The sequence below is a fragment of the Numida meleagris genome, chromosome 3 (genome assembly GCF_002078875.1).
Source record: "Numida meleagris isolate 19003 breed g44 Domestic line chromosome 3, NumMel1.0, whole genome shotgun sequence".
Classification (NCBI taxonomy): domain Eukaryota; kingdom Metazoa; phylum Chordata; class Aves; order Galliformes; family Numididae; genus Numida; species Numida meleagris.
This window is the reverse complement of record NC_034411.1, coordinates 48,282,844-48,308,887: the sequence shown is the minus strand read 5'-3', so window position 1 is coordinate 48,308,887 and position 26,044 is coordinate 48,282,844. Positions and strand designations below refer to the sequence as shown.

Genomic DNA, 26,044 nt, shown 5'->3' with positions numbered 1-26,044 from the left:
CTAACTCTTCCATAGTGGCGGTGAAAGGATAGCTGCAAGACCTACTACTAAATATTTCTGCTTCACACAGTCCAGGGTAGCATACGAATGCTGCATTTGAGAAACAGTGTGGGAAGCTCACAGAACCCTTGGCAGCTATCACCAAGTGTCAGCACAGGTAAGGGATACATACAAAGTTTGACACTTTTCATGAGTAACTGTATTGGCGGACTAAATATTTGTAAATATTGTACAAGTTAATGAAACAGCACTTTGTTTCACAGTATATCTTATTCTTTGTTTAAAAAAGCCTGCATTATAATAGTACAACTGTTCAGGAGAAAATTCTATTACAAAAAGCTGGAGAAAAAGACAAAGATATTTTAAACTACTGGAATACTACTTAAGCCTTCTTTAAATTTTGTTCAAATGAGGAAACTTGACATTTTGAAGCTAGCCTATGCTAGCTTACAGTTTGCTTAGATTTAAACCATGCTGTCTTTACATCAGTGTGGATTTCCTTGATTTCTATTTTTTTTTTTTTTGAGGATAATTCTGTGTTTTCTTTGAATTGACTTTCCACTTTTTTTCTGGCAATATATGTGTTTTTCATTTTTTCCCCCAGACCACATAAGCAAATACATTGCCAAGTCGAATTCCCACTTTTTTCTTTTTGACGGACTCTTTTGGCTCAGCTTATTTGCCTGCCTTTCCTGCCAACAATATATTCAGCTCTTCTTCCTGGCATCTTACCAAGTGAAGCAGCACCTAACAAAACAGTGTCTTCTGCTAACTGTCTACATGCTCATTTAGCAAGGCATACACTATTTATTCACATACATAATTTTTGCTGGCACTAACCTAGCAAAGGTGATTGACTGCCCACAAACATTAAACCCTTCTGCAGATCCTTATTTTCTAACTCTTGTTATCAGAAACCTTATTATTAATTTGTAAACAGCCAGTTTTACCAATTAGAACAGAACCACTTCGTAGCTGTAAGTGGCACCTTCTCACATCTTCCTTTTCCATTGCTTTTGTATTTTTCACCTCAAACCATCTTAGTACGGGAAATATATTAGAAAAAAAAATAGAAAGAAATAATGCCAAAAAAAGGAAGGGTGCCTGCCAGCTGGAAGAAGTGCATAAGCGTTAAATAACCATCCTGTTATAGAGGGCACAGATCCAGGGAAGACCAAAAATGCAGAGCATTATGCTGCAATCAAGAATGAATTGCAGAGGCAACAGCAATGAGACAGTACATTTGTTGAGTCTGCTTACTAACACCTCTTCATAAAAGAACCTGGGAAATTAGTTTGCTCAGATGATGACCCTCAATAAAGTCAATTAAGGATGGCATATATTCAATTATATGCAAACACCGAACAGGAAATAGTCTCTATCTCACTGATTTCTCAGCCCTCATGAATGCAAAGGGGCTGGATGCTGGCTAACAGATGCTTGTGAGAAAAGCAGTGACTCAACAGACAAATGCAGCGATTTATGTTCACAGAAGGTAGTTCTGGAGCACAGAGAAAGTTATGCAGCAACAGATGATGGGCTCAACCCAGAGAGGACTATGATGCTGATGCCAGTGGGACTGAAGTGGGCACAGAAGTGGATGGTGGGCAAGGCTCACCCCAGCAGGGCTACTGGCACATGCAGGGGACATGGTCCATGCTGAGACAGCGGCTATGCCAGGAGAAAAGGCTGCTCCAGAAAAACAAGGGCCTCGAGAAGCCTCTTAGTCCATCCTTCACTAATGGAGAGCCAAGTTTATCTGAAGCTGGTGGTCATTTGTCCAGTCTGTTCATTAAAATGTTCATATGCTCTCTCTCTCTTTTTATATCACTGCTTTACTATTCCTAAAGCCAAAAAGTCCCTACTAGTATCTGACGTGAATATACCTTCATGCAACTTAAAGAAACTTCTTTTTGTCTTGAATTTTGGTGAACACGTGGAATAACTGGAGGACAACCGCATTACAGCATATTTTTACTCATCATAAGATTTACATTTCCCTACAGTATTTCCTTTTTAAGACTGTCGTCTGGACTCTCTTCAATTTCTTAGAAGTCCTAAAACAGAACACTTTTAGCTTAGGCTTTTCCAGCTCCAAGTAAAGCAGAAAATACCCTGCTAATGCCTTATGTAAATTCTGTTCAGAACAAGAGAGTGCTATGGAGAAAATGAGGGAATCATTTCACATTTCTGTCACCAGGAGCCCAGCATCTTCTGTTTTATTTGAAATGCTGGATCCAAGAGACCATTTGTGCTACACATTCGTTAAGAAACAAATTGGTTAAGATAAAGAGGAAACCACTGTAAAGCACTGCAGATCATCACCTCTCTACTACAGCACTCTAATAGCGTTAAAAGCCTCACTGTCCAGCCAAGCACATTATAATACAGGCTCAGTGTGGACATAGTTGATAGCAAGTCCTCCTCAGAATTGAGCAATAATATGCATTAAACATTGTTTGGAATGAAAAACTGTACCACAATAAAAATCCCTCTTATCCCATATGAGATCTGGGATGCTTTCATATACAGAAATAAGCCTTTTGGAGATGGAATAAGTCAGAAAAAAAAGTCTCAAAATGAAGCATCAAAGATGATTTAGGAAAAATGGATAAAATGAACAGAAGATTGCCAGAACCAGCTAGTACTAGAGGGCACTATTCTAAACAAGCAGTAGGAAGAATCAACATAGTTTTTGCAAAGAAAGCTGTGCTTCTCCAACTTCAGAGAGTTCTGCGATTCAGTCACTAAAGATGTGATAAAGACAGTCCCATGCCTAAATTCCCAGGAAGAGAAACAGAGCAGGGACTGATAAGGGATAGGAAACTAAAGGCAGGAAGTAAAATGGCTAGTTAAGGTTGTGAAATGAGTCAATGATTAGGGTAGCACTGCATCTGTTCTGATACATCGCTTCTGCATAACAATAAAAGCTTAACAGCGAAATAATATGTTTTTCAGAGAGTATTAATGACAGTGCTAAGAAATCTGACCACAAGGAGAAGAACCCTAGCGTGCTAAATGATTAGGTGACAAAATACCAGAAAAAATTCAGGGCCAGTAAAGGCATATTCTGATGACAAAGTGTTATAGGATTTTTAAAAATAAAATAAGAGAGAGAGAGATTCAAGAAAGAAAAGTTATCAAGGGATATTAAACAACACAGATACGGATACAACGTCTGGCTGAGAACTGCAAGCTGAAGAATGTCAGGAGCTGGGAGGACAGCAGAGTGGGGAAGCAGCCCTACAGTCCCTCCTCAGTCTGTACTGGAGTTCCTGTCTCACCCAGGATAACCAACTATACCTTCAGTTCTCCACAAGAGCTTAATGCAGAAAGTTCTCACATTTGCATATGATGCTAGGTTAAGTGCACAGATATAAGAGGTTTAAAGTTTTCAAAGCACAGCTTGGTTGCTATAACACAGGAAAGCCTATTTTAATAACATGTCATTTCTGTAATTGCACATGTTTCTCAAGCCTTCTTTCCCTGGCCAAATGTTCTCATTCCTTTAAGCCTTGACCACAACACTGAGAAATCATGCTCATCAGATTTTAGCAAAAACCCTAAAACACTTATACCAACAGAAACATTGAAATTCTGTGACTGCCATACTATCGTGACAATAACATCACATTCTTTTAGTAAATCTTCACAAAGAAATAGTTTTAAGATGAAAAAGTTTTAAAAAAAGGCTGACAAAAACAATTATCAGAGTTTTGAACATTAAAGATGTTATCAGAGAGAAGCAATCCATAAGCCAGAAATAAAATTAATTTCACTGGCAATAAGCATTCAACATGAATGCTATTTTACACACCCTCTCAGATAGAGATAGAACCAAAGACAAAAGACGCCATTCCATTTGCATGTGCTGTAATAGAAGTTTATGTGACAAGAATTAGGGAGAAAAATGCTTACTTTCTTCAATATTTAGATGATAGCTTTGATTAACTTTCAGGAGTAAATAATGGGTTTCCTTTACAGCAACAAGGTGTAAATGTCTTCTATCCTCTTCGCCTGCTTCATTTGTAGTGGTACTTTACCCCAAGCCTCTTGAATGGTGTGAGAAAAAAGATACAAGTGTGAATACAACTTTTTCTTATCAGATTTCTGCCCAGTGTCTACTGACCTTGAATATTTTCCTTCATCCCTGAGGTCTGAGATACAAAAAGATCCACAGAGCAGAGAAGAAAAACGCATTACTTCTGCATGTGGCTTCCCTGCTGCTGCAGCTGGGTATGGTTTCTACTCTGCTGACCCTACCTAACTTCCCTACTTATTATCTCCCTGCTGAACAGCTCTAATGCTTTTCTGGATTATTACTAATACACTGCATTACTTCTAGCAGTGCCATTCTGAATAGCTGGAACAAAACGGAACAAACATACCAATTTCCTTTTTCATTTTGACAGGACTGTCACTGTATGGACAACTCCAACTATTTAAAACTCCCAAAACAACAAGATTTAGAGACATAAAAATGTTCCTGTTTAACTTTTTTTTTTCAGTTTCGAGCCTTGAGTCATCTGCTGAAGTTCTTTTCTACAACCTTGAAAAACAGAAAAACGCCTTCCTGCCCACATGAAAATTCAGAATTTCTCTATCACCTCACTCCAGATGCTTCTGCTTTCAAAAATACAACAAGAAACAATATCAATTATAAAATCATGGAGGTTCATAACTCTGCTGGACTGAGGGGTTCTTCTATCAAATACATCATCTCTTTGGATTATATTCTGATGAAATTTTGATTTGATTTTCATTTTTCCTTCAACCACTGATGTGTAGTTTTGTTTTATATTTTTTTTTCCCTTCTTAAAGAGGACAGAAAATTTATTTCAAACAAAAATCTCATTTAGCAACCCATATTCGCAATGGAAAGTTTCCTTTTTGCCACCACTTATTGGATTTTTCCCCAAGAAAAAGGAAATTACTCTTGACAAGCTTAGTTATGAATAGTGGCTGGCTTTGCTTGGACCAGAACTCATAGGAAAAAGTTGTGTTCAAGGTAACCTGGCTAGACTGTGTTTCAATAATTCATCAAGCAGTAGGCAGCTTTGCTGAAACAATGGTAGTCCATTTTCCAGAGTCCCTAATAACAAATAATCAGCTAGACACTCTTTGTTGGTTTTTGGTTCTTCCTTTTCCTTTTTAGTTATAGCAACCACAGTTACAAGTGATATTGGAGCTTTGAAAATACAAGTCAACAAGAGAAAGCTTAGCATAAAATAAAGAAAAAGGGAACACTGCTCTGACTTGAAAGAAAAACTTCTGTAGCTTGAAACAATTCATGGACAACGTATTTTCTCTACTGACATGCAAAGTATACCGCTTCTTCTGAATAATGGGTTTACCTTTTCATTCCAGACAGTCCCCAACTGCCTCCTGTGATAGCCTGTAACCGAGTAGCATCATCAGCCAACAGGTCTGCGAGTGCTGTATGTTTTTTGTTATTCTATTTGACTTCAGTAATCTTAAGACAAAAAGCATTTTAAAAAGTTGATGCCTGTCGAGTATCCTTTCTTTAAAAAAGGGAAGAATTATAAAGAAAGACAGAAAAAAATGACTTCTTGGCAGCAATCCTCATCCTCACTTGACCGGCTATAAAGAAACAATGGCAAAATGCTTCAAGCCCTACTCAATTACAACAAGCGCAGGTTTGCAGCTTATCACAATCTGTTCTCTCAAGTTTTCTGCTGGCAACACCACCTCACCACATTCTAAGTAAAACCCACCACAAAACGGCTGAAGGAATCAGAGCATACATACATAGCTTTCTGAAGGACTCTCAGTGACCACCAGTATCCCTCTGATTCCTGGGTTTGTTTCCATTGGGCTTCCATTTCACTTAGGTGCTGAGATGCCTTACAGTGTGTGGTTTGCATCAGTCCTTATCTAAGGGCACAGAAGCCATTATTCTTCCCAAAGCAACTGCATTAAGTACATGCCAACTGCTCTTTTGATTGCAATTGCTTATCAGTCTGGCAAAAAAAAAAAACAAAACAATTTACTCACTGTCTGAAGTTCCTGATCCTTTCATATCCCTTGGGAAAAAAATGAGAAGGGAGGACACAATACCAGCCCAGAGCCTCCGTACTAAAAAGCTATTAGTATGCTGATAACCTCATAATACAACTTCTACTCTTAGAAAAAACACTCTTAAAAAATAAAATAAAACCATCTGCAGTAATACCCTTTATGCCAAGATGGAAAATCTGAACATCTGGAATATCTGACACCTGAAGGATGCTCTGGGGGTAAAGCACAACAGCTACTTGCCAGGCAGGGCCAAACACTAGAGAGAACATCCAAATTCAGTTGCCAACAAAAACCTATGGTGTTTGGTATCTAATTAGAAGTTGTAGAAACACAAATGCATGTTTCTACCTCACAGGAGCACAAAGCAAACAAAGTAAGATGAAACAATGAACTGTTTGTTGGGAAAACTATTCCCCAGTTCAGATCTGTTCATTCTGTTAACGAGACAGAAACAAAATCTAAAGTTGTGTCTCTGTGCTTCATTTTCACTGTTGAACAAAGTGTTCTTTCCTTTATTTGTGTGCGCTTGGTCAGTCAATGATTACAGTCTACTTTTTTTTTTAATAAAATACACTACTCTCTTAGCATTCACTGCTTTGTGCTCACAATATTGTGAATTCAAGACTCCTAAAATGTAAATTCATTAAAGTTAGTTACTGTGAACAATACATTCATTTAATTTAACAAAGGAGGATGTTGATATTTGACATTGCAGAGAAACCAGTTCATGTCCTTCTCTATTTAGAAGAGAAACAGGGCTGATTAGCAGTAGCATCCTGCATAGGGAAGTCACAGAATTGCAGAGGTTGGAAGGAGCCTCAAGTGATCACCCTGTCCAACCCTCCTGCTAAAGCAGGTATCCTACAATAGGTTGCACAGGTAGGTGTCCAGATGGGTCTTGAATATCTCCACAGAAGGAGACTGCACAACCCCTCTGGGCAAGCAGTTCCAGTCTCCGTCACCCTTACTGTGAATAAGTTCTTCTGCATGTTATTATAGAGCAGCAATTTCCAGGGTTACCTGCACTCGGGGCAAAGATCACGCGCTCTCAAAATAGTAAGTGTTGCCTGAGAAACCAACCAAGTTTGGACAGTGGCCACAGATGCCCTCCAATCTCATATGATAATGATTTTTATTATATTTCTGCTATTTATATTAACTTCTTTTTTCTTTTTTTTTTTTTTTTTTTCTGGCCTCCTTCCTATGTTTAACTAGTGAGTGCTAGATAAATAACAGCAACACCAGAAGATGATCTCTGCACTGAGGATTTGGATATGAGATTGCTCCTTACATTCCCTCCCAGCAGCTCCCTCTTCCTCCTTCCATCCAGCCTTCCACCTCATTCTTCTTGTACTTGATCCAAAGTTCACATAATAACCTAATGTGAAAAATTACATTGTCAAACTAAGCAGGGCAAGCATCTTTTCTGGGTTGCTCTTTCAGAGAAGCCAGAAGCCATGGTCTACATTCTCCAAGCAGGTGGTATTGGTGTAGGAGTTGCCACAACAGAAGAGTTTTGAGTCACAGGCACTAGTAGCTTTATTTAGCTGTGGTGGAAAACCACATACTAGCTTTGACATCTGAAACAAACCTCTGAAATGCCTCCCAGCTCCCCAGCATGGATATGCCCCTCAGCTCTGTCCCCAGGGACATCCAGGGACCCCACGCATCCTGGCTCCAGCAATGTGAGCCCAGGTGGTGACCAGAGCAGCATGCCCCTGGCTCCATGCCAGCCTGGTACCGAGGCCAAGCAAAGGGTTTCACCATGCACCCTAGAATAAACCCCTAAGATTTCAGAAGGGAAGAAATCTACAATAGGATAAACTAAGTCTTGAGTATGCCAGAACACTGAAGGTTCCTTTCTTTTTTTTTGTGCACCTCTGCTTGCTTGTTGTTTCTGAATAACCTACGTCAATCTTAGTGTCCTGGTTTCAGCCCAGACAGTGCCAACTGCACACCAGTGTTTTGGTTACAGTGTGTCCGGGGCCAGGACAGACCACCTGGTGGGGAACAGAGCAGCACCAGGGCATGGGGTGCAGCCAGGGCAGTTGGCCTGATTTAGGCACAGGGTTATTCCATACCATGTGACACCATGCGGAAGGCCATAAAGCTGTGGGCAGTCGGCTGGGTGGCGACCCCTGCTCGGGGCATTGGTTGGTGGGAGGTGAGACACTGCACTGCTGGCAGGCCCTTGTTAGTGAGCAGTTGTATTGTTAGCTGGGCTTGGCTGCCAAGTAGTTGCATTGCTAATATATATATATATATACACACACACACTCTTTCAAGTGCATTTTTGTTTCTATTTTCCTCTTCTGTCTTAGAAAATAGTTTTCTATTTCAACCCATGAGTTCTATTTTGTTTCCAATTCTCTCCCTCATTCCACTCAGGGGAGAGTGAGCGAACAGCTGTGTGGAGCTGTGCGGCTGTCAAGTTAAACCACAACACTTAAAAATACAGAATTTATCCACTTATTCTACAGTTGACAGAAGAGTCCACACCACAACCAAAAAATACACAACTGGAAAATTCATGCTGATGACGCTCGGTTTGAACTAATGATAATGCATGAAAGAGATCCCTTAGAATATGTTCAGGGCATCAATAAAACTACTTTTAATGCTACAGAGTACCTTAATTATCTTACCCAGACATCTAAAGCACAGCATAGTCTTGAATACCTTTATGAAAACACTGCTGTCTCTCACCACACTATCAGCAGGTGACTCCACCAGCCCCAGCATCCTGACCTCTCATTGCGTTTCCACCTTCTGGAAGCTTTAGCAAGGAAGTTTTAGAGATCAGGATTTCAGTTTATTTCACTTTGCTGGCAGCGCTGACAGCCAGAAAACTTATGTGTAAACCGCAAACGGCAAAGAGGAAGGAGAATGACAGACAAGAAATAAAGCAGGCTAATAAATTCTTTTTTTTCTTACAGGCTGTCAGTTCCTGCAGTTTTTGATTCCTGCAAAACGAATATCTGACTGCTTGGAATTGCATTATCACACCATAATCTGAACAAGTTCAGTATATTGACTGTAAGGGGTGGGGTGTCTCTCTCTCAACCATCCATAAAGAGCACTGTAAGATTCTGCAGTTTCTCTCCGCACCGTACTGTCAATAAGCCGGTTTTTATTTATGTTGCGAGAGCATAATGCAACCAGGAGAAACAAACAGATCTCCTGCTAGGTAGGAGTGTAATTAAGAAGGTATTTCATGGGGTTTTCTAGAGAAGGCTACTATGATTTCATTAGACAAGACTTCAAATCTTTTTAATTAAACACTATTACAATAACAAACACTTCAAAAAGTCAGACTTCTACTGATAAATATATGTGGTAACTTTAAAAAAGATTATTTGGTGGTCGATGGCTAAATACAGGGGGTAAGGCAAGAGAGTATGTCCATTTTATATTTTCAGAATGTTTTGGAGATTAAAACTAGGGAAGAAAGGATCATTCTTGTGCTTGATATAGTAGACTCTATTCTGCATTTGGGACTTTCCACTCCACAAACACTGGATTCCTACAGAGTAGCTGAAGAAAACTAGCTCCCCCAGCTACCACAATGCATTTAGTAAAAAAAAAAACAAAAGAACACGTCAAGAGATACTTTGTATTCTGAACCTTCATAAAGGTACAATTAACTAACCTTGCAAAATCTCCATAAAAATGAAGGTTCATATTTCTCCACTGGGATTAACGCAGTTAGGTCCTTATAAATATAAGAATATTAAATACTGCATCTACAAAAGCTTTAATGCCACGTACTGTTTATTAGTGGTGCTAAGACACTGTAATAATGTTATATTTAAATACGACTGGGTGTTTCCCAGAGCGTGGGACTATTCTGCTCTTTGACTTCTGCTATCTCATGCAGTTTCTAAACATTTGCAGCAGCCAGAAATTTTCAGTCACATATAATTAACTAGTAGAATATTGCATGAAAATATATCTCTAGTTTTTAAATTCTGAAACAAAATATTGCAGTTATTACTGCAGGTTGGAACGAGTTGATCTTTGAGGTCCCTTCCAACCCAAGCCATTCTATGATTCTGTGGTTTTATCCTGTATCCTGTCTGCATGAAAAAGGATGCAATACAGAATGATATAATCAAAAGAACAGTATTAATAAAATCTGTATCTCAGCATATTTGCTATTAATATAAGTATGCATTACAAAGTACACAAGATTTTAGCTCTGCAATCTTGAACAATATTGTGTTGCCTATTTACTGCATGCAATAGACTCCAATTAGTAAATGAAAACAGATTAGTAACACATTTTCTAACACTCATAACTGTATAATGCCATACTGTTAAGAATGCAAATCCATAAGGGAACATGAAAAAATATTGCTTTGTAAGTTACAGCCACTGAAAAGAAAATGTAAGCAATGAAAAATTTCCTTTAATATTACATTTTCTAAGTTGTTTAACTAGTCCCTCCTCCAAGTGACATCTAAATTATCTTTCACCTCATGGTCCAATAAATTATTAATATAAAATGGGAAAATCTGGGGGAAGGATAGTTTGTTTAGAGCTTTGGAGCATACACAGTAGATGAAGAGTTACAAAAACATGACAAAAATTTTGCTGTGAGGAGTTAATACAGCAAAAGGGAACAGCTGGAGGCTATTAAAAGCACTCATTAGAGAGAAGAAGCAGCAAACTGTTCTAATTGGGTCAGCTGACAGGTGGCTGTGCTTCGGCAGCACCCTCCCGGCAACCACAGAGATTGATGCTACTGTGTGATCTTCAGATGAGGGGTGCAGCTGCAAACTGCCCCGCAGCTCAGGATACCCTGAAGGACCTCAAATGACCATTTCAAGTCATCTCAACACTCAACAATGCACAGGGAGCAAAATAACTGCCGTATGTTTGGGAAGGAAAGGAAAACATTGAGGGTGCACAAAACATTGGTCTCTTAACTAAAGCTACGAACCCAGTAACTGACATCTGGTATGCACTGCATGGACAAAGACAAATCATTTTAATCTCTGCATGCCTCCATTTGTCAGCTGAAAAAATTCTCACTTCACCAGACCCCCCAAAAAGTTTATGGTTCAGTCAACTAACATGTAACCTATGCAGAAAAATACCATAAACCAAAAATACCATACAGAAATGCCCCCACACACCCACAACCTGCAGGCAGGCAACTTTCCCACTCTCCCCCTACTTACTTATAATGAATATCAGAAAAATCCTATAAGTAGGTGACCACTTGTTAACTTACTGAGCTCTCTCTCTCTCTCTTTCTTTATATATATAAAACCTGTCCTGGCAAATTAGCAGACCAATATTTAGATCTGGTACTCAAATGAGTTGGGAGCCATGCTTCTGGTGACACCAGAATGGAGAGATTAATGCACACAGAACCAGGTTTCCTGCAACTCAGTCACAGAATCACAGAATTGTAGGGGCTGGAGGGGACCTCTAGAGATCATCGAGTCCAACCCCCTGCCAACGCAGGCTCCCTAGACCAGGTTGCACAGGCAGGCATCCAGGTGGGTCTTGAATATCTCCAGAGAAGGAGACTCCACAACCTCTCTGGGCAGCCTGTTACAGTGCCCCATCGCCCTCACTGTGAAGAAGTTCTTACGCACATTTGTGCAGAACTTCCTATGCTTCAGTTTGTGGCCATTTCCCCTTGTCCTATGGCCACACACCACTGAAAAGTCTGGCCTTGTCTCTTTGCTTCCTGCACCTTAGATATTTATAGACATTGATCAGATCCCCTCTGAGTCTTCTTTTCTCAAGGCTGAACAGACCCAGGACACTCAGTCTTTCCTCATAGGAGAGGTGCTCCAGGCCCTTTATCATCTTGTCAACAATGCACAGCTTATACTGCTTCCCACCTTCAGTCAGCCTTAGCAGTTTTACATCAAAGTGACAGCACACATTAAAGAAAGATGAAAAAGCCATACATATATTCTGTATTTGACGTTTCACACTGCAGTTGTAGGAAGTGCTAGATAATCACTAATAGACCTTCTGGGAAAGGCAACTTCAATACAAAGCTCTCAAATATTTATGGTTGTTATGCTTTATCAGGAGTGTTTCTTACTTTCTGCGCTTTCAGGCCCTAAGCTATATTATCTGGTGCATAGTCTTGCTTAGCACAAGCAGGGATCACAGCTGTACTGGCAAGAGATTGCTCACTTTATTTACACTAGTTTAATCTGAAACATAGTTACTACAATGAATATGAATTGACTATAATGAACTTATCCCCTCTTGCAGGAACGTAGGATACGGTAACTCACGCTTGAGGCTCTACCTGAAGTACTTGCCACCATTTCAGACCAGCACCCTCTCTGCAATACTCCACACTATAGTATTGCCACTATTAAATTTGGGGAAGCTTGGAAGTGAACTATTTAAGTGATTGACAGTAACTTGCTCCAGCAGAAAAAGTGCCAGGTCAGGGCAAGGAGCTGGCTGATCTGGGTGGGAAGTCTCACGTTGCAGCAGCTGCCTCCCTCGAATCTGACTTCTGAATAAAGGACTTGTTTTCTGTCTTGGCTTTGAATTAAATTTTGGTAAACACAGGCATTTGCCGAAACATTTAAAACAATTTATCTGACTCCTGAATGAATGGTTGTTTTCTCTGGAGCAGAGTCAAAGCCTGAAGCTCTATTCAGAGAAAATTTCAAATAATCAGCGAACAGTGGAAATTCCTGTCTCTGTTTCTGATCTTTGCAATGTCAGCAGTTCTGATTTTCACGGTTAAAAAAAAGAGCACCCAAGGACTTCAAGGTATTTTTCCAACATCTTCCTCCCTTTCCTTTTTTCCCCTAAGCATCAGAGCTGAGAGGAAGGGATGCTTCCATTAATCGCAATCTAATGGCACAGCAGGAATTCACTGGGTGCAGAACTTCACAAAACATGATTTTAAAATCTTTTTCTTCTCCTTAAGAGCCCATGGAAAGAGGTGCTGAGCTCCCACACTCCCCTTCTGAAGTTTCTGAGACAAAATGCATACCCACAGCTTTTCAAGAGATAGAGAGACAGTGCTCGTCATTGACCAAGATGCCAGGGTGGCCTCGAAAATATCCCCGTTGCCCAAAACACCTTCCAAGAAAAGCAAATCAGAATATCAGTGCTTGGAGAGAAGTGCAATTAGCCACTGAATATCCCAGTTTCAAAAGTTGAGAGCCTTTCATCAGGCAAACCTGGCTCTGGTAAAAACAGAGAAGGTACTGGCACTTAGACATTTACAGATTCTCCGGTGCATTTCATGTCTATTAACTGCTGCCAGCACAAGGCTTCTCAGGATCTTGAGCAAAGAGCTCAGTGTTTTGGAGCGATCAACAGCTTTGTGTTTTTCTAGCTTTTCATCTGAGGCATAATGAAAGAAGAGAAGTAAAAGCTTCTTGTATCCTCCCTGTGCTTTTAAGATATCAGCCACAGTCAGGCTCATCTCATACCAAATGACTGAGATTTAATTCTGTGATCAATACAGAAATTATTTAATATGCTAACAATATTGTTAAGCATTTGAAACACAGAGATCTCTTATCTGCAAGCTTATTGTTCAAACAGTCCCTTGTAAAAAAAAAAAAAGCAACGCTTTACGGTGAGTTTTCAGTAAAATAAAAAGGCAAATATTAGGGATGAGCTGTGAGCAGTATGAGGACAACGAGACTGTCTGTGTGCTAAAGGGCTGCCCTGGCTCACGCACAGATGTAGAACCAACTGCTTAGTTTCTTCACAGCCAGATCAGGCAATTTATTTTGCAGATTTCTTAAGCTACCATGCCACAAAATTCATAACCTTAGTTTTAAAATACATGTCAGCAGATTTCTTTGCACCACTGAGGAAAAAAAATTAAAACACAGTCACATAGCATGTTATTTGGTTGGAAAGCAGCAGTCTTAAAAATGCTTAATATTCAGAATGAGCAGCTTTTGTTAAAATGAATTTCACTGGCAGGTGGCCTATGCATTACTCTGACAGGAACAACTACCCTCTCTGAGTAGTGCGACTGACACTTAAACTTGGCCAAGGAGGGATGGAGGACAGATTACAGAAATGTTTCCAGGTTTCTAACAATCAACTGGAGATCTAAACAGAAAGAAAATACAGTTATATAGCTGCCAATGGAGTCTCAGAATGACAAACAGCCTTTTCAACAAAACAACTAATGTCCTCAACAGATGGCCACTTCTTATTTCCTTTAGATTGTAGCTTTTTTTCTGATTTGTGTGTATGTACACATGTGTACATGCACATAAATAATTAAATGTAATTTCCTAAGGACATCCCAAACAAGTGAAATGAAGAGGTGATTTCTGTTAATTTTTAAACCCACATGAACTTAACAGAAATTAGATCTATTCATTACAGTTCCACTTAAACTCTTATCCAGTTATACTGGAAAAGGTGCACATTATGTCATTCCTCCCAAATTATCCATAATTTATAGAATTATCTGTTCACAGGGCTTTCCAAGACAAACAAGAGTACTAAAGTACAAAAAAAAAAATCAGCATAGCCCTGTTATGCAGAAATAAAACCAATTTTCTTTGAATCTATCTGGCCTCACCGAGGATTGAAACCATTGCTTGGAATGTGTGGTGTAGCAGTCATTCAGAGCTATGTTCTCTTCAGCTCATCCACAGCACATCTTGTACTCTACTGGCCCTTCAAAACATCTTAAAATGGCTGTTTATTCTCTTTGTTCTCCAGCAACCACAGTTCCTCACTTGTTTTGTTACATCTGGCTTGCAGCGTGTCACAGGAGAACAGGAAGCTGTCCTATCAGTTTTGTCACTGAACCTCCTGTAGCTCCCAGTGTGGCTGAGTGCAACCAAGTGAACCTCTGTTACAGAGAAGGTAAGGTTTAATTCCACCTTTTTGTCTTCTTAAGTTGGTGATGGTGCACGTGAAAGGAGACTAGGTATCAGGCATCAAACAAGCCCACTGCCACCTGTGCTTCCATGTTTCTCACTCAGAATTTGTACAGCTACTGCCAAGAGATCCTGGTCTGTGACAAGGGCTTATGGGCATTATGACAGTTCAGCAGTTGTGCAAAATAAAAACTATTGTTACTAACAGCAGCTCATCCAGCATTATTACCACCTTCTTAATTAAAAAAAAGAATACAAAACCAAACCTAGAACCAAGATCAGAGCCCTGGTGTGAAGAAACTGTGCACAACCAGCAAAAATATTAGAGGCGTGGGCTCACTGAATTGCTCAGTTTCCCAATTCTCCTCTAGCAAGGCTGCATAGTTACAGCCTGAATATTCACAATGATAACTACTGGAAAATTATTATGTCTAACAACCAGATCCAACCTGGTCGAAGGACTTAAATTCGACAGCATCTGGGACTTGCTGCCAGCTTATACAGATCAAACAGGACAATCGAATCCATCAGCAGCAGTCTTCATGTTAAGGCCAACCAAACTAAGGACCAGGCAAGACAAATAAAAAATGCAACGTTTCAACACTGACGCTTCAGTCTTCCACTTTTCAGGTCAGCAGTTTGAACATCAGCATTACATATCTACACTGGGAAATCAGTAATAGGATCCTTTTGTTTAAACGTACCAGATATCTTTCCTCCTGCCTCATGCTGGGGGTACGGATCATGTGATTCTGTTCTCCTCTCCAGTCTCCAAAACGTCGGAAAAAATAATTGGACAGGAATCGATTGACAGGATCTCTAATAATATTGATGTACACCGGCTGGTCTCCTCCAAACCTGGTGGGAAGAAAAATGGGTGAATCTCATCAGAAGGTTTCAGACAGGCACACGTATCTGTCTTTCACCTGAACGTTCACAAACTGCTCTCTATAGAGTTCAGAGAGCTTACAAGGCTAGAAGAAAAACTGAGATGCTTACAACTACTTAGGAAACTCTGCAAAAGCACACAACATCTCGGAAGGATTAAAGGTAAATATAGTATCACATTAAGCTGTAGCGGACTATAAACGTTTTAGTTTAAGGTAACCTTTTTCCATCATGCCTGTGGTTATACTTCCGTTTTCTCCTTACAGTTTTAAGATAAAGAACCTTCTGCAGTTGAATCCTAGGATGAACCATTTTTTTTTCTAAACACTTGCTTCCTGCCTGAAAAGTCATGTCAGAGCAGGCAGTGCCTGACACTGACTGCTGTGAGGCAGCCCTGAGCCACCTTCACCTGTACAGTAAGAGTAGGAACACGCAAAGGATTTTGCAGTAATCAAGCATATTTCAAAAAGCTCCCTCTGGATGAGCTGACAGATATGCATGGTATTTCCATCTTTTCATTTGCTGTAACTTGTGCAGATCTTCCTCCCCTCACCCCCAAGCCTGCTCCATCTGCTGGACATGAGGTTATTTAGTGGTTATGTAGTGCCTTGTCCTCATACTGCATTTACTGGAAATTTAAAAAGATCAATATGAAAATTCCTGCATCAAAAAACAAATTAAGTATCAATTTCAATCACATGCAAGTCCAAGGAAAATAAAGGGTAAAAACATCTTTGTCCAGGGTCAGCAAAAGACAGCAAAGGAATCTGTAGTTTACGGTACCTACCTCTGCCCAGTAGTTAGGACAAACATGTTCCATTTAATATGTAGGATACAGAGGAGAAAGGGAGGAAAAGGGAGCTTGAGCAGTTAAGGCCTGTGGTTGTACTGCATTTTCAGAACATTAAAATATTGACTGCTTATTTAACATCAATACCCATCACCAACAAATGAGGCTAATAGCCAAGCCACTGCGATTACGCCCTTCCTTGGTCAAAATAGAAAAATGGACATTTATGTTCCAGAACAGACTTATGGATTATAATGATGTAAGACAGAGCATAATGAACCTACTTGGACTGAGATACTCCTAGGAGAAATCCAATTCGGAATTTACTCCATCTAATTACAATTATGTTTGCCCTGTTTCCCCATTTTAAGGAACAATCCTCTGTTAAGATTATTACGTATTTTGAAAGCTTGAGGACATAGCCATATTTAAGTATTTAAATGCTGCTCAGACAATTTTCTAAGTGACAGTTTATACTTCTTTTAAAATGTGAACCATTAGAAGAGAAGATACCATTTAGATTTTAAAAATCCTCAGTTTTTCTTCATTTCTTGAGTCAGATGAATAGTTGAATATCCAATATAAAAGACCAAGGTTCTTCATAAATATTAAGGACCAAGCAAAACTGGTAAAAAATATTAATTATAGTAGGAGGCAAGAAAAATCCCATCCAGTTTCAACTTCATTTTCATTCCACATGATTCCTTTGACGAGCAAACTCATTATTTATGCATATCTTTTCTATGCCTATCAGTAATCACGAAAATAATTTCTTTATTTATGCATATCAGTAATCTCATTGACCTTAATGCTGCAGGATCACTCCCACAATTCGAAAATGCACAGACAGCAAAAAACTTTTAAACAATCCAGTTAAGAAAGCAGATGCTCCTTGCTTCCTGATTAGAACATAGGCCCATTAGGACATATTCGTGCAAGGGAAGTATTTTTAATTCTTCTCCAAGATTGTTGTTGTTACTGTTTTCATCTTCATACAGAAATAAGACACATGAAAAACAGACACTCCTGCAATTCCCATGGAAAATTGAAGGTATTAAGCTTTGACATTATACATTTAAATAGAAAAAGGTTGGTGAGTGCCATGGTTGGTAGCCATGAAAATTACCATTTCAAGTGAAATTGCAGGCAAGATTACGTTGCACCTAAAGTACTGAACACATTTTCCTGCTGTTTGATCAACAGTAATGTAAAGACAGAAGTGAGATGAGAATAGTAAAAAGAAAGGAGAAGCAATGAAGATAGCAAGAAGAGATGACAACAGCAGCAAGTTTTCTCAAGACAGAGCCCAAAATTACAGGAGCCAGAGTGCAGGGATATCCAGCCTGGGATTTGTAGAAGATGCTAAGCCTAAGAGATCCTCAGCAGAGATAAAAAGCAAAAACAGATGGTTACCAGAGTCTAGAAACAAACATTCAACAAATATTCCCTGCCTTTTCTGAAGAAAAAGGAAGGGCCAGATTGCATAACCAACCAACCCAAGTATTAGAGCCTGTCTTTTTCTGGTAAAGTTTTGTCCCTGAACATGTGAGCTACAGACTGGGTACCAACAGCTCTGAGAAGAGACATATGCAGACTCGTCTGTCCCTAGAGGATGGCTAGGATGGGAAGTCACTCACTAAGAACTGCGGAGGAACTTATTTCTGAAATGCTGACTGCGGCCTCCCAAAAAAACAGACAGCTCAAATTTCTGATCTCTTGCACACTCTAACCAGGCCAGTACAGACCCAGCTGCAATCACTCTATCAGGCAGCAAGCAGGGAATTTTTAGAAAAATTAAGCCTGTTCCTTCTCATATTCAAATCTGCATGTTTTAAGTGTAGTTTATTAGACTTCAAATTCCAACCACTTGTTTCTAAAGACTACTGAGATGGAGATGGAAGTTCAGCAGCAGTTGAAGGACATAAAAAATCCCAATGACTAAAAATCTATAACCTTAGGCTACTTAGAGGAAAGAAAAAAAAAAAGGAGAATCAATGCTCCATTTGGTCGAGTATGTTCTGTGCATTTTTAGTTATCTATCATCCTCATCATATTAAATATTACTTAGCTCTCCTGAACACAACTTTTCAAACTAGTAACACCCACATGAAAATGCTCCAGCAAACAATAACATGCAGTGCTCTCATTATGTATCATATAAGCTTATGTACACTCAAATGATTGTAGCAAAAGATCAAAAAGAAAGACAATTATGTTCTTCCAAGCCTGGGCAGTAGGCTTATCTTCTCCAAGTGGGATCATATTTGGATCTTGCATGATAAAAGTACTGGATCTTCCTCATGCCCAGCAGCGCATCGCAGTAATTGAGTTGAGTGGGTCAGGACACCACTGCTCCAATGGAGAGCTCAAATGGTGTGATCCAACTGTCTGCAAAGCTTTTCCAGCACTTAACTTCTCCTGATTTATTTAACATATACTATTATATCACGTTTGTTTTAACTGCTTTGTTGTGAGAGGTGTATTTTCAGAATCCTCATCAAAATAACCAGCATATTTGCAGGCTTCAATTGATAACACTTAAATTCACTAATATTTCCCCATTTCCCTCTCTCTTTTTTTTTTAATAAAATGAAAGGGAAAAAAAAGGCTGAGAAATATGCCAGATGTTGAGAGACTGCCCTAGAAAAATATCTCTGATGAATTCTGATTGTATTATTTACATGCACATAACCTTTCCTCAAAACAGTTTACAAGCTCCTTCTAAGTTAAGAATAAAAAAACAATAATGGAATTAAAAAAATTTAACGAAAGCAATTTGCTTTACTGCAGAATGGAGGATTTTGAGCTCCTATTATTCATCATTTCAGTTCTTTTTAAGAAAGGTTAAATATGAATTCAGACCTGTCACTCCTCATCAGAAGGCTGCTGCATTTCTGTTCAGCACAAAACTCTTTGCACAAACAGGAGTATGCTTCTGTATCTCTACAGGGAGAGCACACTCCTAGAGGAAATCAAGATACCCAACCTTTTCTCTGAAAGAACTATGGCTCCCTCTTACTCTTTTAACGTAAATTATTTCCTCTTAAATTAGTTAATTGCTCTAAGTTCAATATAATGGAAGCAAACAGGAACTGACAGTGACCTAATGTTAATATGGATAGGCACGTTGCATCCTTAGAAAGGAAGCATAATTTACTTTTGCAGCTCTACACAACCATGCTGAAAGCCCAATTGCCTAGGAAGCTTTATAGATGAATTATGTTATAGCTCCATGACCAGATCTGCAGCACAGTTTCAAGGGGAGAGCATATTAAAAACACTAATGTAAAACTTCTGGCTTTTTGGAACGTAAAAAAATGCAGTAAAATCAAATACTGTCTTCTGAAAATGTTCCATATTTGCAGAATTAGAAATGAAAACTTAATAACAGCTCAACAAACACATCTGCCGAAGCAACGCCATTCTGTACGAGACATTGGGCAGCTCCGCTTTGCTCCACCAACCCCCTCCGGATGAGCTAACACCTTCTCTGCAACAATTCCCAGAGAAGCAGGCTGTGATCTTGCCTGCATGGTGCTGCGTGATTCTGCCAACCTCCAAACTCAGGGATTTTACCATTTTACCTTCCTGATTTTTTGTCTTTGCCCTGTACTGCGGTTAGGCTTTCAAGCTTTTTGTTGGAATTCTGGAGGAAGACAAAGGTGAGCTGAGATAAATTTTTTTGTTTCAAGACTGCATTCTTGGCTGAGCTGCCCTCAAATGGAAGGTATGATACAATGTCCACAGTGGTTCAAGGTTATCAGTAAAATGGTGCAAAGTGGCAACACTGCACTCACTAACTGCTTCTTCTGGAACTACAACATCAACAGTAGAAATTTCACCTTCTGAACTGACTTGCGTGGGTAATATCATTGTAAAAAAATACCAGAAGAACAGCTTAGTAAGCTGCCTCAGACTAATGAACAGCTAGCAGCTTATTCTATAAGGCCTTGTATTTCACTATCCTATAAATCTCCCAGAATATTTGATGTTGTATTTCTGCCAGCTTTTTACATTCCTGCATAGTAAACATACAGTGAGTTATGTTTCCCCTATGCCTTTCATTATGCTAAGGATATGAAAGTAGTTTGAAATACAAATTCACAATGAGCAGTACCAACACAGATACAACTCCTGCCTGTGTCTGTAGAGCATCCCCAGCTCAAGAAAAGGTAACACTTGAGAAGGAACTACTAATGGTGTTTTCATTTATCTCACACAAAGTAACAGCTGAAAACGAGAGAAAAAACTTGTCATCGACACAACCCTAATCTTTGCTTAAGTCAAACTCTATGTGATTTAAAATCAATCAATTCCAGATACCTTGCATTTCAGGCTTTTGGAAGGTCTGGCGCAGGAACACTGTGGACCTCTAATTGACATTTCCTTACAATATAGAGAGTTTTCCATCAAAAGCAGATGTTGCATATTACAGAAAAACAGAAAATGTAATTACAAATCATTAGGAGAAATTCCCAACAAACAGTAGAACAGCTGATACAACACTTTGGAAAGTATTACATCTACCAACATGGTGTGCAGAAAAAATGCATCTTTGAAATTCATTGAGATCACAGATCTGTGATATGTATTCACAAAACATTTTGTGACTTGACCTCTTAGGAAGGCTATCACACAAAGAATGTAGGCAAGGGTCAGAAGTTACAGCGTGCTCAGTACTGCACATTCAACTTCCCGTCTGAAGCCATTTATCAGGATTTTTAAGGGTGACTCCAGCTGTCTCACGGAAATGGCTGTCACAGAGCAGCTGAAGACAAGGCTAAGAGTGTCCATATGGAAACTGAAATGCATTAAATTGGGTGTAATGAAAAACTGCCTTTCATCACATGCTGTAACTTGGTAGTACATGTTGTTTTACAATGCACACAATATAAAAGTCAATGTAACAAAAATTGCAAACGTGGCTGCCACGTCCCAAATGAGAAATTCTAAGCAATCACCATCAAATAGAAGAATACGTGGACATTATCATACTTGAGTATTTGAATCTGTGCTATTTATACTTTCAACTGATTCAGAAGAAAAGCAGAAAACCCCTGATAACATTTTCAGATGATGAAGTTGCAAAAGAAGAGGATAATGAAGGGACTAGGTTACTGATGAAGAGCCACTTAATTCACAGGGCAAGTAAGACATCAGCAAACAACAAATAGTTGCACAGCAAACAAAACTCAGAGCACTGAGAACAAGGAGCAGAGGACATTCACAGGAAAGGAACAATTCTGCTAAGGACGTGTATGCTTGCACAGACTACCAGCACTGGGAGACCTTACAGACAAGAACGATCCAAGACTGGAGCAGAGAGAAGCAAAGATCTGGCAAAGCACTATCATGACCACTATCCAAGCTCCAAGTCATTTCTAAGTAAAGCGTGCACAAAGTTCAGAGCTGAGTCATGAGGATGACGGAAAAGATACCTTGCAATGAAAAAATGTCAAGGTCAGAACCTTCATCATGAAAAGAAAACAAGAAGGAAAAAAACACCAGAGGAGGCTGAGAGGTGATTTCACTACAGCATATAAGAATTTACACATGAAAGCTTACAAAGGAGAAAAATGTCTGTATAATGCATTACGCAAGGGTGAGAAAGAATACAGAAGTGACTTGGGACTGCTGTAATGCAAATTTTTGCCTCAAGGCAGTATCAGCCATGTGTTTATCACTAGCAACTACAAAATCGTTAAGTACAATCTATTTTGTTGCTTCGCTGCTCCTATAATTCAAGCATTTTCCCAGATATCTAATCTAGAACTCTGTAGGTGCAATTTTAAACCACCACTTCTGATATCATTATGTTTAAATAACAGTATATTCCCTTTGTCTTTATATAATATTCAAAACTTATCACTGTTTCCGCTTTCCCAGTCATCTCTCTGTTTTCTTTCTCTGCCCTTCCAGTCTTTCCCCATGAGCCATTTTTTTCTCTCACTTTTCTTTTACTCTCTTTTGGACTCTGAGTAACTGACATCTTTCTTAAATTAATTTACTCCAAAACTGGTAATTTAATCTACAGCACAAATGTGAGCACAGGAACCAGAATGACAGTAGAAAGCATAATTTAAGCATTATACCCGGTCTCACTGGCCTTCAGTTCACACTTAACTAGATTTAATGTAATGATTTCTATTCAGAGAATATTGTATCACCAGCTAAATGAAAGCTAAAAAGTCTTACTATGTGAAGAATGCAGGAAATCTGTGGAAATAAATTTTAAATCAGTTAATTTTAAAAAATGGAAAAACTCACTATGGAGCAATGTTTTCTAAAAAAAAAAAACACAAAAAAAACCAAACCAAAACAAAACAAAAAAAAACCACAACCCACGAAAACAACAGCACAAACCCCCAGCCCCCTAGACCATACAAAGGTCAAACTGCATGTTAGATTTGTGCTTAGCCTTCCATCAAGCCACAGTTAAAAAACATCATTACGCAGTCAGATCATTAAAAAAAATTAGTATAAAAAAAAGAAAAACGATGTAGGAGGGAGTACAGCACCATGTGGCCATTCATGAAATGTGTACTTTACAGGGCGGACCTCACATGGTGGTAGAAAGTGTTTCATGATGTGTTAGCAAAAAATATAGATTATAATGAACACACATAAAGACACAGTGTTAAGGCTGGTCACATAGGTTTAGCTGACATTTCCCTACTTTTAAGGGCTTACCTAGAGGGTAGTAGTATTTTTTTCTTAACGTACTTTAAATGATATTTCCTAGGTGTGTATGTTTTTTCTTGAAGGAGAAAAAAAACATCAACAACACGAAACTGCTTTAGTAGATAAACTTAGGCTGCAATCATTGTTTCAAGATGTTGTGTTAAGGAGGTATTTGAAGAGCCCAACCCTCCCAACAACAGAGTTGTACAGAATCAGTGCAAGTTGACTGAACTACTGAAGGTCACACAAAGTATACTTTAGTTTGTCCTTGAAGGGATGCAACCATTCTGCATCTTCTTAGGCCAGCTCCATGCATTTGCCCAGCACGCTTTTTTCAAAAACTAGTTAAAGCACGTAATAGGCATGTTCTGCAAACACCTGCATTCTGTGTGGTATTTCTTGCTCCCAAGAAGCGGAGAAATAAGAATTCTCAAGTTGTTAATAAATGTGAGGGTTGTGACAAATATTTCATGGTTTTATTGACCTCTCACCAGTCCATAAAAAATTTAAAAATGAAATTGTATTTCCAAATCAATGGACCAGAGACACATGCACAGGTTAAGTCACGCCAAAACAAGACAACTCAGTTTTAAAAAATAGCAGATGTTATCATACAACCCTTTCAAATGATGAACAATCTAGCATGAGAGGCTTTCAAATACTAAGCTTCCAGTACAAAGTGCTCCTGCTTTCAAACATACAGCTGATTCACATGACATATAGGCAAGTTAATTTTTCAAGATTTGCCTCCTTTTTGTTTGCTGGCTACATGCGCGTTTTATAGAACTCATGAACAGGGAATGCTGTAATGTCGAAGTGCTGTGCTGAGTGACCATTTCTAGAGCTGCTTCTGTATCAGAAGAAACACATAACTGGTGAAAAACAGAACAAAAGCCTTACAAATAAACCCCGAACAATACTATGAAATTAATTACAGTTTTGGGCTTATTCAAGCTGAATCTCTCTCTGCCTCTATCTGCCTTCATACAGCATGTGATATACTTCTATTTATAATTCAGAACTCTGGTACGAATTGAAGAAATGTCTAAATTCGTCAGTATGACTGCATGTGACTGTGTCTGTCCCGACAGTAGATTCATTTTTACCAGTTAGTGTTGGCCACTACATCTGTTTAAAAAGGTAACATAAAGTCAGTAATGCTGATACAGACTGTTTACCAAAACAGATTTTACAAGAAAAACAAGGAGTTTGCACATTAACTCAACTAATGAATAACAGAAAACCAGAAATATTTCTTACAATGATGACAAGTACCCTCAGGAACAGAAAGTTTAAGAGATCTTCCCTTCCACAGCCTGCCCCACACATCCCTCACGCACCAAGCAGGAAAGACATAGCAGAGCTGGGGCTGGCATCCAAGCAGTGATGGCCACTAGCCGTGGCTGAGCAAAATGTCTGCGAGCTCTGTATTGTGTGGCTTTCCCATCAGCAGGGGCATCCGAAGAAATGTAGTTGTCTCTGAGTCCGTTACTGACCTTCCAAATTTCACTTGAAACTGGTCAATGGGTTGAGAAATTTTTCAGGAAATAGCCACGGAAGGGAAACTGGAAAGGTAGGGACAGCAGTTGGAACTGCTGTATGAGTCTTACTTCCTCAGAAAATTATGCTAAAAGGAACAGGTTGCCCCCTCTTCTCAAGCACACGCACAAAGATACTAAATGCAGACACACTGCAGGTATTGCATGGCTACTGGAAGAAAGAACAGGGAAGCAGTTCAGCAGCACAGTGTGTCCTGCTGCTGAGCATTAACTCATCCAGGCTTCAAACAAATAAGATATATTGAACTGAAATCTAAGAGCTAACTAAAATGTGAGATTAAATTGAGCTCACACTTTATCTCTTTGCATCTCTACCACATCGCAAGAAATTTTAAAGGAGATATTCCCCAGCAGTCTATCACTCCTGCAGAAAGTAACAAATTCATTGCTTCAGTGAAACCTGAAAAAGCCTGTCTCTCCCTCTGGGTGGTCTTTTCAACGCTTCTCCCACCTATGACTTTATCCTGACCTAATCAGCCAGCCCTTATGCAAGCAAAAGTCACTGACAGAAGCACAATTTTAGATTTTTACCACATTCCCATATAATGTTCGTTTACCCTGAGATGGAAAAGAGCAGGCAAGTTTCCAGCTCTCCCTGAACTGGGGGCTGTAAGTGCATGCACTGAAGATCCAAACACACTTAATGCAATTAGGTGTTGGAGCGAGGAAAGCTGCCTTACCACATCCAGACTGGGAGCTGTGCAATCTTCCCAATCCCTGACTCATTCTATACCACAGCTGGGCCTCATTGCCCCTACATGAATTCCTGCAAATGTTCTGCTTCTCTGAAACCTGTGACACTTGGAGCACATTTCAAGGACTTTGAATGTTTGCCCAAAGACCATAATAGTTATTTAATTAATCAGGAGACTTTACTAACAGTTCAAGAGGGGTTTTTTCCACAAACTTGAAGCTTCTTCCTGCTTGATTTTTCTCAGCCTAAATAAATAGACCATGGGCATCTATGATGAAGCACAGTGAGCAACCTCCAGCTATCATGATATAGCTTTCTGTGCTTCTGCAAGCTATTCCAGTTCTTCAAAGCTTATACAGCCTACCACTATGCTATTTGCAGCTTCTAATAACACTTGCAATCTCAGCAAAAGCAGTAGCAACATATAAACCCGTTCCTTTTTCATGCATAGACGTTCTTAAGTATTTGCTCCTGATTAACATTTTGGAAGCTTTCCACAGCAATATTAATGTAGAAAATTCAATGCAGAGACATAGAAGAC

General features: G+C 39.2%; 1 protein-coding gene across 3 annotated transcripts in view; it reads right to left on the bottom strand.

The window, feature by feature from the left end:
- Window positions 1–26,044, bottom strand: part of UST (uronyl 2-sulfotransferase) — a 189,259-nt gene that overhangs the window by 62,393 nt on the left and 100,822 nt on the right. For all 3 annotated transcript variants that reach the window (XM_021390489.1, XM_021390491.1, XM_021390492.1), the window contains one exon: window positions 15,596–15,749. In XM_021390489.1, the coding sequence (XP_021246164.1) occupies window positions 15,596–15,749 (154 nt within the window). The remainder of the gene's footprint in view (window positions 1–15,595; window positions 15,750–26,044) is intronic.